Here is a 14,458-nt window from a genome sequence, read left to right as displayed (position 1 = left end):
GCATATTACTTTGACAGGATTGTCCCAAAGCACAAATCTGGGAAGACTACATAAACATTTCTGCTGCTCTGAAGGTCCCAAAGAGCACCATGGCCTTTACCATAGATAAATGGAGAAAATTCACCATTCAACTACCAGGACTCTTCAGAGAACTGGTTGCCCATCTAAAATGAGCGATTGAGGAGGAAGGTCCTTTGTCGGGCAGGTGACCAAGAACCTGATGATCACTCCGACAGAGCTCCAGTGTTTCTCTGTGGAGAGAACCTTTCAGAAGGACAACCATCTCTGCAGCCACTCTTTGGTAAAAGGCACATGGCAGCCCATCTAGAGTTTGCCTTAAGGCAGCTGAATGACTTTCAGACTGTGAGAAAAAAAATTCTCTAGGCTGAGGAGACAAAGACTTAACTCGCCAGGCATCGTGTTTGGAGGAACAAGCACTGTTCATCACGAGGCAAGCATGGTGGTGGCAAGATCACGCAGTGAGAATGTTTTTCAACAGCAGGAACTGGGAGGCGAGTCAGGATAGAGCGAACGATGAATGCAGCAAAACATACAGAGACATCCTGGGTGAAAACGTTCTCCATAGCACTCTTGACCTCAGATTGGGCGACGGTTCATTTTTCTGCAGGACAACAATCCTAAGTACACTGAGGAGATATCAAAGGACTGGTTTCGGGACAACTCTGTCCTTTAATTTCCCAGCCAGATCTAACCTGATGGCGTTTGAGAGGTGCTGCAAAGAGGAATGGGCGAAACTGCCGAAATACAGGCGTTCCAAGCTTGTGGCATCATATTCAAAAAGTCTTGATGCTTTAATTGCTGCCAAATGTGCATCAACACTGTATTGACAAAAAGCTGTCAATACTTATGTATATGTGATTTCTTAGTTTCTTATTTTTAGTAAATTAGCAAACATTTTATTGTCATTATGCTGTGTTGTGTAAAATTTGAGGAAACAATTATTTCATTTTGAAATAAGTCTATCACATAAAATGTGGAAGAAGTGAAGCGCTGAGAGTCCTTTACGGATGCAATTTATATATTCTCTTACAAAAGTAAGTTTACCTCTCCCATTTCAGCAACCACTTTATTGTATGTTCTCAAGGGACAATATGAAAGATATGAAACATATATACTTTATATATAGAGTAATTAGTGTACAGATTGTATACCAGTATAGATTTACTATCCATTGATAATGACTCAGATTAATTAGACAGTAATGTCTGCGTGCTAACAACAATCTGGAATGGAATGGTGTGTACCAAGATAATTGTTTCATGCCTACAGGTAAGCATGGTGTTAATAGTGTCATGATCTGGGCCTGCATGAGTGCTGCCGGCAAAGGGGAGCTACAGTTCATTTAGGGGAAAATTAGCCAATTTAGCACATGTTGGTCATCCTCAAGCGGAAAGTGGAGTAGCACAAGGTGTCTAATGTGATGCTATCATGGAGGAGTGGAAGATGATTACAGTCACAACCTGTGCCGTGAATTCCGTGTCCAAGAAGACAAGACAGTTCTATGAAATAATGGCGCTCACGCTAAATATTGGCACTTTGGAAACAATTTGCACATGTTGACTGCGAGGCTTGTGTTGCCAGCTACTTCAACAATAATGGCTGTCTATTGAGTCGTTTTCAATGGACAGCAAATCAATACTGCTTGGATACTTTAAAGCAGGGGTGTCTGAAATGTTTCCATCGATGGCTGCAAAAAAACCCCGTGAAGGATGTGGGGGGCCACTTTAATCCATCTTGTACATTAAAAATGCTAAAACCAATCCAGTATATGTCAATATATGCCATGCTATTAGAACAAAACATCTTAGCTTTTTGATAGATGCCAAAGCAAATTAGTACAATATCTAATAAAAATAATGATTGATGAATTTATTTCATCTTTAGAATACAGCCCAGTGAAAGATGCGCTGCAGGCCAAAAAAATCCCTGCTCTAAAGAATATCCAAGTTTAATTTGTAGTTATTGTCCCTTGAGAAGATGACTGTTGAAATGTCACTAATCACTTTTTTGAGCTACTGTATTTTTGCTGTATGTATCGATCTTTACTGGGTTCTGTTTAAAAAGCATGAATATACAATTTTAAAAAAGGCTAGCTTGATTGGAACAGATCTAACAAGTTGAGGTTCTATTTAAGAAGTTTTAACAGATTCCTGGGGGAGACATAATAATGTTATATAGTTTAGTCATATATTTATATAGTGTATATAAAACTAAAAGTAATACAGCATCACACTTAAAAATGCTCAAGAGGGAAAAAACAACAGCCCAATCCGGTGGTAAAACCAGATTTGAGAGTTGACGGCTGGAGGAATGGTGAAGATAAGATGGGAGGAAGTTGGATTTTTGAGAAAAAGGGGGTAAATACAGGTGGACATGAGACGTCTTGTCTCTTATCGCTGGCTTTTATTGAATCTTTCAAACGCAAAAACCATGTAGTAAAGGAAAAGCAGCAGGGAGGCAAGGGGGTTAGGGTGAACAAGTGTTTTTCCTGTGACAAAGGTCTGTCTAGTTGGGATCTCCATTCCGTCACTGTGTTGTGTGTTTGGGGGAAAGTGATGACACACATCATGTCAAGTGTGTGAGAGAGCAAGAGATATAGGTTAAGGAGTTGTAGTTTTCTTAGGGAAAGGATGGGGGGGTCGGCTCTGTGCTTGTTGTGATACTGTCTTTGCTTTTCTGTGCAACACATTTACACCAAGTTTAGGTGTACTGCAACCAAGCCAAGGACAGAGAAGCTTACGTTGCACTTGAGTGCATGCCTGTGTTTTATGGATCTGAGTAAGTCTTTGCATGAGTGTGTGTGTGTGTGTGTGTGTGTGTGTGTGTGTATGTGTGTATGTGTGTGTGTATGTACGTGTGCATGTGTACTGTAGAGGCCCAGATGGATTTGGACCCATGCTGTGTTCGGCCAGTTCATCAGTCACTTTACTACTCTTTGGCTTCCAGAAAGAGAGTCTCCTGTGGAAACAACTTGGCCTCCAGTAGCGTTGATTCGGGATCCAACTGGGTGATCTGTGGATAAGATGGTAGGAGGACAGGGTCAAGACTTATCACGCAGTCTGCATTAAATAAAAAATTGAAGAAAACGTTTCTATTGCACAGCGCCGCCTAGGCAGAGCTTAGCTCTACTGTCTTGGTTTGGGGTTTAAAACAGTACCACAGGAAACTGCGCACTGAATCGGAATGAGACAGTACAGTGTTTGTTCAATCTATGACAGTGGAGAACGTTCATCTCCTGGATGTACTTGTTGGTATGTTGGCTGTTGGTTAGGGAGACAAATTTTATTCAAGAGGACACTCAGGGCAGCAAGAAAAACCTTTAAATTTTGTTCTCTTCCTGCTCCGACGTTACACGTAACACATGCATTCATCACATTTTTGTCAGCTAATGACAACAATTTGGTACGTTAGCTATCATTGAATGTATAGCCCAGGGCCCGAACCAGTACTTTTAAAAAGGAAAACATAAATTTTGGCCAAAAACAATGCCTTTTTATTTTTATGGAATTTAGTGACATGCAAGTTGAACAGAATAGTAATTTAAACAGCACTATCACGGTTCACCTTTCGCAGATTCGCACATTTTTTTTCGTGCTTCTTATTTTATTACAGCATCTGACCGTTGATACAGGCCGAGCCTTGCCCTTTAAGAAGAATTGCATTGCAGGAAGTTGAGTGTCTTATCTCTTCCCTCTGTATCGCCCATTCTTTTCTGTGTCGTGATTGATTGACAGTGGTCTACAGCCAATCTCCTTCATGCCGTCCTGCCATGTCTCCTGGCAGCAATATGTTTTAACAAGAACACAATAACGCTACAGTACAGCGGAAAGGCGCCAGGATGAAAAGGAACGGTCACAGGAGTGAAATATGCGTGAGTGACTTAATTTCTTGTGTTGATCATTAAGGTTGATCATTAAAATTCAAACAAAGTTGTGAACTTTTTTGAGTGTTTAAACACAAGAGAAATGTGAGAAAATGTTATTGCCTGTCTGAGAAAGGTCTATAAAGTGTATGGTGACTGGGTTTACAGCCTTAAAACATATATAATAATTGTAAAAAAAAATTATGTTGGTTACTTTGCGGATTTCACTTACTGCAGGCTATTTTGGGAACTTATCCTCCGCGATAAACGAGGGACCACTGTACTTCAATAATATAAATAAAGTAATAAACTCAGCAATGTGAGATAAAATCCACAAGAAATTGTCAAAATTATCACAACAAAAAACACAAAAAGTAAAAATGCGTACTATACCAAAGTGAACTGATATATAAAGTGTCTGGTCTCTGAGGTCTGGACTCTCAAATGCTTGCACCCATGCCTACCAAGGAGTCCAAAGGTGCCAAAAAAGTGGTATGGTACCCATTATGAATCTTAATGAAATAAAACTAAAAGTGTATTGACCAAAGTGTACTGAATTATCCTAACAAATATTAGTGTTTTAGATGGAGTTGAGGTCATGACTCTCATATTCATACCCATGCCTACCAGTGAGTTCAAACCATGAGCTATGTGGTGTATAAGTGTAGATTGTACCATATGGGGCAGAAATGGACTGATAATGTAGCCATAACTGTGACATTACGAGCATTTTACAATGCCCGCTAACGACATGCCAGTTCTGAGTTAAAAAGACAAGAGGCACATTTATTCTTGCACTCAGCTTGCCATAGCCGTCAAGACACATTCTCAACAAACACACACAACACACTTCCGGCTTTCAAAATGTTGGTTTGCTGTGTAAACAAAAGAAGGGTGTCATGAAAAAATTCTTACATTAATAACACAATTGGAATTCTATCTACATCCTCCTTAATCACAAGCACGGGCATTACAGTTTGTTGAAACTTTTGTAGCAATGTGTGCAGAGGCTCACATCCCATGCGAAAAGTTTGCCAGGCTACATCCATTTCTCAATTTCTAGGCAAAATTGGCTAATGATGTATTGCATCAATAAATGTAAGGATTTTTACATTTAATTAATGGACATTTTATTCACAAACCCAAAAGGCACACACTCTACACTGGTAAAATAAGTTTAAAAAGGTAAAAAATTAAAATCTTACAAATTAAAATGGAAAAAATGTAATTTGGGGAAAAATAAAATTGAATTTGGGCCCTACATTTGAATGCACGCATGCTCACAAAAGAGCTAACATTGTGTTTTGGAGAAATCTGTTAGAGCGTTGCGTTAAGAGCATTGTCAAAATCCTCTTGGTGTTCATGTATACAGGTGAATTTAAGGACAGACCTTTGTGTGTTTTGTACGCATTAAAATGGCTAATTTCACGAATGGGAAAAAGGTAACAGGACCGTAGCAGAAACATTTTTTCTGCGCATACAGGCCATTGTCAGAGAGCGGAGGAATAATTCAGCGCCACCCACCACGGAGCTGATTGAGTTAACTGACATGAAAGTGGTCTGACCTATGTTTTTTTTTTTTTTAAACAATCATACCCTCCCCGACACCCTCGCGGGCCTCTTCGCTTATGTGAGCTAATCACTGGTGGGGTAGTGTTACATCAGGCCAATCTAACACCTGCAAGGAGGTGGTGTGACAATGAGATGTGTCCAGGGCTTATCTGATGACTGCTGCGTCAGGCCCTGTGATTGGAGCTTCTATTCTAACCTCACAGTGGGATAATTAAGCAACTCCCTGTACCTGCTCTAAAGGGTCGAAGGGTAAGTCCGGAGTGTTGTGAGGTCAACCTGACAACATGTAAAGTGACAGGTTAGAGATGGACTATTGTAAGGAATGAAACATGAACTCTGACCATGAACGAGTCGCACCTTTGTCCGTCTTCACTGAAGTAGTACACTCGTACTGTAGAACGCCCCTGGTGTTGTACGATTCATTACAGGATCCAAGCTTTGCAGAAAATTAAGTAAAAATAATAATTGCACAAAAAATCTTTTGAATGTGGCCACACAAGATGTCAGGAAATTGCAAAGACCTTAGTACGAGGAACATCTGGGACACAATACATCTTTAAATTTTTATTTCTATTTATTTAGGATATCACCTTGAGATGCAGCATCTCGTTTTCGAGGGGGTCCCAACACAGAAAACATATAATACACAACACAAACTGCTCTACCACTTGAACAGCCCCTACGCTACACCCACCAGTTAAGGCTGAGGGTTTATTATTAATTGTTTTTAGTAAATGTTAACTTATTTTTACATTTGTATGGTATGTTAAAGCGTTAAATGTGCCTATTCAGTAAATACAGATGTTATGATGGTAACAGTTTGATACTGGAATGGATTATTCCATTATTATCAATAGAAAAACTTTTCCATCCATCCATCCATTTTCTATGACGCTTGTCCTCACTAAAGTCGCGGGTATGCTGGGGCCTATCCCAGTTGTCTTTGGGCTAGAGGTGGGGTACACTCTGGACTGCCAGCCAATTGCAGAGCACATACAGACAAACAACCATTCACAACTATGGACAATTTAAAAACCTTTCAAATTTCAGAAAAAAATTCTGCATGCATGTTTGAGCACAGGTACAGAACAGGGAAAAATATCAAGTCAAGTAAATTAGATTAAGGTGGGGAGGGCATAACATCAGGAAACCCTTTACATCTCCTAAGGGTGTTTGGAAATGTCACACCGATATGCACAGCGGCGGTCTTTGACTCCTCGTATTTCATCTCTCTGCTCTCATTTCAACGTGCCATTTAGACACTTGACTTCTCAGTGGGGGTCCCAGGAAGCCCGGTGTGAGCAGGGAGGGGCTGCCACATCACCCTCGTGCCCCTCAAGTTGTCAACTATCTCATAGCACTGCGGGGAGCCAGTAGCGTGACGATGGGTGTGTGTGCGTGTGTACCCATTTGCTGCAATCATATTTCATTCCAACTGTCGGCTAAAGCACCAACAGGGCCACTGGGTTCCTTTTTCCCACCTCAGGAGTGGGGCGTTGCAAATGGCTTCCATGCTAATGAGCACGGCAGGCTGTTGTGACACCACAGCATCAGGTAGGAGTAAATGAGACTTTGGGGTGGAGCAGGTGTATGTGACTGTGGATGTGGATGAGAGTTTGCCGTGCACCAGGGAGTGACAACATGGGAAAGTGCAGCATCTGACTCTAAAAACGAAAGTAGGGAAACAAGATGCCACACTGACACAGGAGACGGGCGCCATCGGTGATTGTTTACATTGTTATCCAATTAACAGACCATAAGCATGGAGGCATCTGTCAACAAACAAAGCTGTTGGGTTTTTTTTCTCTCCGCTCTCCCTAAGCCATATTCTCTCCTCTTGTGTCGCCATAGCTCTCTGGTTTGCTGTTTGTTTCTCAACCTGGTGTCGATAAAGTTTTCATTCATTTGAATAAAGTTAAACATGGGAGTCAAATCAAAGATTTTAATCTGACTTACTTTGTAGCCAGGTCTTTGCATCTTTTTTTTTTTTATAACTGTGAAACTTGATAATGGTAGTAATTTGGTTTATTTACAACATGCCAACATCACAATTCAACATGTCCGAAAAGGAGGACAAAGAAGCAGATCTTAATCCTACCTATATCCAAGCGTTGCCTTGATTTTTATGCATCTTTGTCAGCACAGTATATACTTGTGCATTACAATGTTAGGACTGCTACCACGGCTATTTGTCTATTTACAATAACCACTCACATGTTGACAAGCACATACAATATAGGATATTAGATTTGATTGATAAATTATATCCGTGAGTGTCAGTGACATGCAGTCAGGGGAACAAAAAAAAGCATAATTCTAACAAATATTTTGATGATTGTCCACTGAACTGTATTCTAAATGCATTTTCTGCGATTCCAATCATTTTTAACATTTTCTTAAGTAAAAAAAGTGCTAAATATGCACATTAAATACAAGGAAGAAACCTAAGCTGAGGCTGCCACGAGTGCCTCTTCTCGGTTTAGTGCGCAAGCCCTGCCTACTGTCGGTGTGCACAATGAGCTAGATCAAGGTGCCTGCCAGTTTCTGTTTGTCACCATGTCGCCAATAATAATGCTGAAGAAACATTTATTGTACAGCATTACTTTCTACAGTCTGTGTAGTATCTTTAATGGAAGCACGACATCATTATTCTTGCTAATGGGACAATAAAATACATAGAAATGTAGGAGGCACTTGTAGGACCTGCTTTATTCTGAGTGGTGGAGGCATGCATGAGCTGGAAGGTGATTGTCACTGCAGTATTTCCATAGAGATGAAAGGCCAGCTTTTTTTGACAGCTGGAGAGCAAGTCATGAATGAATGAATGACTTGAACTGCCAAGATAGAGGATTATACATCCAAGCTCAACAGGAGATGATCAGACTTTTACACCAACGTATCAGGGGTCTCATCTATAAAGCTTGCATACGCACAAAAGAGGGCCAAAAAGGTGCATGCACTGTTTGCCACACCAAGTATGCGATCTACAAAAACACAACCTGACATGAGAATATGTGCACCAGTACGCACTTTTTGGAGCCACGGCAAAAAGGCGACACACATTAAGTGGTGAAGTCCTTTGTTAAAAATAAACATATAATGGAAGCCAATAAATGTTAATCCATCATTGCAGTAGCCAACATACCGTTATTGACTTTATTTGTGTGGATAGTGTCAGGGGTTTTGTTGTGTTGTGCTTTGAACTAATACACAAAAATAGTTCCTCAAAACAATTCTAACATACCTAATATTTTGATGTTGTTAATGTCACCATAATGTTAAATATTTAAAAATATCCATCTAGAATTACAGCAATTAACTTTGAACATAACGTCATCCCTGTTTTGACTCTTTGCATCCACTTTTAATTTAAACAGATTTTGCTAAACTTATATTAATTTAAAAAGTTGCATCAATTAGATTTAAAAAAAGTGTAGAAGCATGCTCACAAAAAATGGAAATGTGTGCCTTCCGATATCAAACCTCCTTTTTTGCCGCCATTCGCACTGCTCCATTCGCATCGTTGCAGCGGACCGGCTCTCACTCAATATTTGTTGTATTTGTTATTATGCTACTGCTGTGCGGTATCCTCCAAATATTCTACTTTTTCCAGTATGTTCACCTCCATTTCTGTGAAAGCTCACTTCTTCGTCCTCGTCGTCTTCCCACCAGCCATGATTTAAATATGGATGCCACATTCACGGGTCACTTTGCATTGACCTTCTATGGTGAAGTGGAGGAGTGGAAAGGCCGCAACTTGAGGTGGAGTTGTGTACGCACACTTCTAATAAAGGTGGGATCTATAAACCACAAATTGCATGAATGTGTGCATACATCATTTTTTAGAACTCCGAATGTTTTTATCCCGCCGCACATTTTGGGTTTCTGGCATACAAAGATTTTTATCCAGAACTCCACACAAAGTTTTATAGACAAGACCCCAGAAGGACAGGATGCATGTACTTCATATACAAATAAAAAGGTAATAAAAGGGACTATGCAGTATTTGTTATCAGACCAGTGACATGCGGTGAGGTTCATGGTTTGTGAGGCACTGGCGCCTTTGGAGTTTTTTTTTTTGTTTGTTTGTTTTTTTAACATTAACACAGGTTGCTCAGTGTAATGCTTTCCACACGTGTTTTTTAAGCCATGACGGTGCTTGCTCAACCTTAACTGGCTTCTATTGGATGTTCATTTCTAACATATGACTTCACCTCACCATGTTACATTTTCTACTTCTAGTTCATTTCTAGTTCTATGGTTATCATCAAATTTTTACCCCTTTGTGAGGGTATCCAAAAAAGCCAAAGGCAAGCAATACATTTTTGTGGAGCTGAAGATTTGCAAGTCTCACATGAAGGCATAAAAATTTTGAATGACTTGAATGAATGAATGTGAGGTGTATTTCTTTCCAGAAAACTCACCAATTGTACAACTTTGGAGGTTTTACGGTATGTGTATGTAAAACAAGTTCCGACTAACCATATCAATTTGTCTTCAGATTGATTTTTACCATTTAAAACTACATAAACAGACTTTACTGTGACATTTAGAACAAACAAAGTATTTGGTGTTATCGCAATAGATATAACACTGAGGCAGCACTGAGCACCCTTCAGCATGACCACAAACAAAAGAAAAATAAACAGAGGCTCTTGAGGTGTCCTTTTCCAACATAATTAAACGTGATGCTGAAATAAAGCGTTTCTAGGGGGCCATTACGGGCCCTCACATGGTAATTAAACCCAAATTAAATTAAACCCAACGTTTTTAAACTAGTGTTGTCAAGTGTTTATTTGGCCAATTACAAAAGCAGTGGGAGATCATTATCAGCTGCCAGGAGTATTGACTGCATGTAGCACTACAGCAAGAACACAAAAGAATAGGAGAGGTATGGACCATCAAAAGGGAACACAGCATTGCGTGTACCGGACAGGGGAAAATGTGAATGTGGACGAATCAGACAGAGCAATCAACTAATTACATTTTAAATTCAAATAAATGCAGTTATTTAATAAGCCTAATATATGACTGGAAGTGAGGGACAGTATTTGCAAAGAGAAGGAAAGAAAAGCGAAAACAGAGAAAGATGGGGAGGAGGGGTGAGAAGGCGGTCGAAGCTAAAATGCAAAGACGGCAGCTTTTAATGATGGCTCTCAAAGATACTGGCCGTTACACTTAATGCATTTAAAAGAAGCAAGCATGGCTGTCATACTCTCACATGGTGTTATTTACAGACTTTTCGCAGAGGAAGCCACTTTGGATGAATTAATCTACTCTAAAACTGGCCTACATGTTCCACTAAAATGTTCACACAAGAAAAAAAAAACACCCACATAACAGATGTAAAATCCATTTCATTGCAGTGCGCAGCTTCTTTTGTGATGTTTGTTTTTTCAGCATCTCAGGTTTTGTCTGAGAATTAAGATGGAAGATGAATTAGCAGAGAGTGAAAGAGGGTACAGTATCACAGTGAGGAAAATAATATGCTACTTAGACAGCATTGGCTGTCTGAGGAAGAATGGAAGGCTCGAGCTGCAGTCTAAACATGTTCACTCTGAAATGACAGGAAGACGACCTTGAGTGTTTCAGCAAAGGCTCACTGGGCAACGGAAAAAGCAGGAAAATTCTTCAATGAGTTGAAAAGTGAAACATTAAGGCACACACACAGCCCCCTTCTACAAACTTGCAGACAGTTGTAGAAAGGGTTAGTTCCCTGAGCACGGCTAAGCCCCGTACAAATGATGCCAGTGTAAGGCCTGCTGTAGTGCTGACGAGATAAGCCACTGGGACCAAATGCTGACAAGGAGTCCAAAAAACTGAAGATGGGATGGGCACTGATTGGTGCAGCTTTAGGGAGGTGGCTTAAGCAAGGATGAGTGGACCAGTTTGATAGTTTGAATTTTTTTAAAACGCCAAGAAGTTACAGTGTGTGTGTGTGTGTATGTGTGTATGTATATAATATATATATATATATATATATATATATATATATATATATATATATATATACACACACACACACACACACACACACACACACACACACACACACACACAACCGGTCAAAAGTTTTACAACACTCCAGTTTCTCTGGAGGGAAAACCTACATTTTTAAGCCTTAAGATGGTCTGTTTATCTTCCATTGTTAATTCCCTTTTGGAAGAACAAGAATAACAAATTACTTTCTCCAGTGCAATGCTGTTCAACTTATGTTCACCAGGGTGTAGTACCACAGGGTGTTCCGAACACTATTTTATGCAGACAGAGGAGGCAGTGGGTACTCCAGAACTTGGAACACCTGTAGGAATTAGTTGCACCAACTGCAAAGGCTTGATCAACCTCCATTTCAGCATAAGAGCTTTAAATTGTTGACCCACTCTGTGGTCCCTGAAACAAGCCTTTTTGTGTAATTCTGAAATACACATTATTTTTCAGTTACATTTTTCAGCCTAAATCAAAAATGAAGATTTAAGATTGACAATTTTTGGCATGTATTGTCAGCTCATAACATTTTAGAAACTTCAAATATGACCATTTCCTAATCAAACTGTGACCTGCGTTCTACACACCGTCTCTAAGTAGGCAGAGGAAGAGGACAAAATAAAGACAATGCACACATAACTAGACAAGGGAGACGATTTCAACAGTTGTGCAGCAAAAGCAATAGTGCTCTATTCTCTGATCCTGGCAGAGCAACACTGGGAGTGTCAGTATGGGATGGAGGCTTTCTATGCTGCCTCTCATTTAATTACAACTCAGAGCTGGTGGATTAGACCGGGCCTGTGTTCACAGCCTCACACTGGCACTTTCACTCAGCCGCACCACCCAAAATGTCTTGCCTCTCTCTATCATCAATAGCTCTTTTTCTTTTCAATATCTACTTCACTTGTCTTCTCTAGTCATTCCCCTATCAGACAGTCTTTCTGATTCCGTACTTACTTTCTCTAAGCTTTTGTCATCTCTTGCTCTATTCTTTTGACTGGCTTTCCAGTCACCATGCTTTTCTGACTTCTCTTCCCTTTAAATCCTGCCATCCTGTTTTTGCAGGAATTTCATCTCAGATGCAGACACATCTTTATCTCTGTCTCAAACACATGTTTATTCTTGATTATAAAGAGAGAACTGTGAATGCTTTAAGTGGTAAAGTTGTGAGCGGGGCATGTGTTTGCTTGAAATATTTGTGCATGTGTGACAACACGAAGAGTGCGAGCTACGTGTTAATGTGTGCGCTGACTGGAGATGTTTGTACCATAGTGGTCTCTGAAGACTGCTATGGCACACTGCCTGGGCAAGCCTACGCACGCACCTCGACACAAACACCCCTCCTTTCTTGATTAATGGAAATCTCAGTTTTGTTTCCAGCAGCATGGCTAATTAAACCAACAGATAAAACAGTGCTCATTAGCTCGCTACCATAGAGCATGGCGGCCAAGCACTCTTAATGACTTGGTTGCAAGAGGCGGGAGGGCTGCCTTCAGCAGGAGGACCATAGAGATTACTACTGTTGGTGCTGACAACTGTATCCTCACAGTCATAGTGTACTGTATTCACAACGGGCACGCTAATTAATATCCACTGGACAGTAGGTGGGAGCAGGTGGACGACTTAACAGTCAACATTTCCGGTGAACAAAAGGCAGCAGTGCAATGCATAAATAACACACCTTAGATTTTGGAAAAACAACACAACTCCAAAGAAACTGTTATTCTGTTAAATGGCACCACAGACAAGCACAAATTAGCTGCTGTTTGTTTTACAGACACTGAATGTACCATAAAAAAGGTCAGCTCAAATTAAATAAAAAATGTCTTTTGAATTGCACTGAATCTATAAAGGTAATGGTATGTTATTTTATCTTATTTAAACTTGGAATGCTGCGTTTTGGCAAGTCAAGAAATTTTTTTGTGTGTGTTGCACTCACTTTGCTTGAAAATAGGCCACATTCAAATTAAAATCAGGTTGTTTTTTTTTTTATGAAAACACAAAATACATAACTCACATTTCTACGAGGGAAGGTGGTAAGGAGCTTGAACTCGTCGAATGGGTATCCCTTGGAGGCCACAAAGTCAAAGAGCACCTGGAGCTTACAGCTGCCCAGGAAACGTCTCTCCAGAAACTCGCCACTGGGTGTGCGGATTCGCAGCTTGCTGATCTGCTCTCCTGACTCCTCATCGGGTTCTTGCGGTAGGGTCTGCGCCAATGATAAACGTATGGCCTGCGAGGAAGAAAACAGTGAAACAGTGTGGTCAGTATAGATTGTATTAACTTGGAGACTTGAAGTTTGTGGTATAGTTGAAAAGGTTCAGCTCTGCTGTTAAAAGATTTTATTTTACATTGTGTTTCAGGAAGCTTTGTAGACACACAGACGCACGCACACACACACAAACACGAGTACACATACACGCACAAGAGCACAGAGCCTCGGGACTGTTCTCCCCAAATGTTACCAGCATGTAGGCTTTCCCACGAGGGCAAATAGCATCCTGTACCAAGTCTACAGCAACATGAAAGGTGCTTTGAAGGCTGTTCCAAGACCCCATTTTGGAAAAGCTAATGTCTCTTCTGTTGTTGTTGCTTAATTTATTGGTATTTATGTTTCTTATGTTCCTATTCATTTTCTTATGTTTTTCTTTTTCTTTTTTGGGAGAATGAACAGAACAAGAATTTCATTGCATAGCAGAACTACCAGTTTTACTGTGCATATGACAATAAAACTCTTCAAACTTGAAAACTTGAAAGAGTGCTTTTTGAGTGTCCTTTGGGTCATTGTCCTGCTATAAAACCCATGACCTCTGATAAACACCCAGCTTTATGACACTGAGCCCGACATTGTGCCCCAAAATTATTTGGTAGTCTTCATGTTCCATAATGCCATGCACAGAGTTAAGCCATCCACTACCAGAAGCAGCAAAGCAACCCAAAAGCATCAGTGAATCTCCACCATGTTTGACTGTAGAGACCGTGTTCTATTCTTTGAAGGCCTAATTTCGTTTTCAGTAA

General features: G+C 40.2%; 1 protein-coding gene across 1 annotated transcript in view; it reads right to left on the bottom strand.

Annotated features, from left to right (window-relative positions):
- Positions 1-2,404: 2,404 nt before the first annotated feature.
- The window catches only part of faf1 (Fas (TNFRSF6) associated factor 1), a 96,373-nt gene continuing 84,319 nt past the window's right edge, over positions 2,405-14,458 (bottom strand). Inside the window, exons 18-19 of the mRNA XM_054789366.1 lie at positions 13,458-13,673; positions 2,405-3,033 (exon numbers count right to left, since the gene is read on the bottom strand). Of these exons, the coding sequence (XP_054645341.1) occupies positions 2,950-3,033; positions 13,458-13,673 (300 nt within the window). The 3' untranslated portion in view covers positions 2,405-2,949. The remainder of the gene's footprint in view (positions 3,034-13,457; positions 13,674-14,458) is intronic.

This window comes from Dunckerocampus dactyliophorus, chromosome 10, assembly GCF_027744805.1.
Source record: "Dunckerocampus dactyliophorus isolate RoL2022-P2 chromosome 10, RoL_Ddac_1.1, whole genome shotgun sequence".
In the NCBI taxonomy this organism is placed as follows: Eukaryota; Metazoa; Chordata; class Actinopteri; order Syngnathiformes; family Syngnathidae; genus Dunckerocampus; species Dunckerocampus dactyliophorus.
The sequence above is the reverse complement of the archived record's forward strand: the minus strand, read 5'-3'. Positions and strand labels throughout refer to the sequence as shown.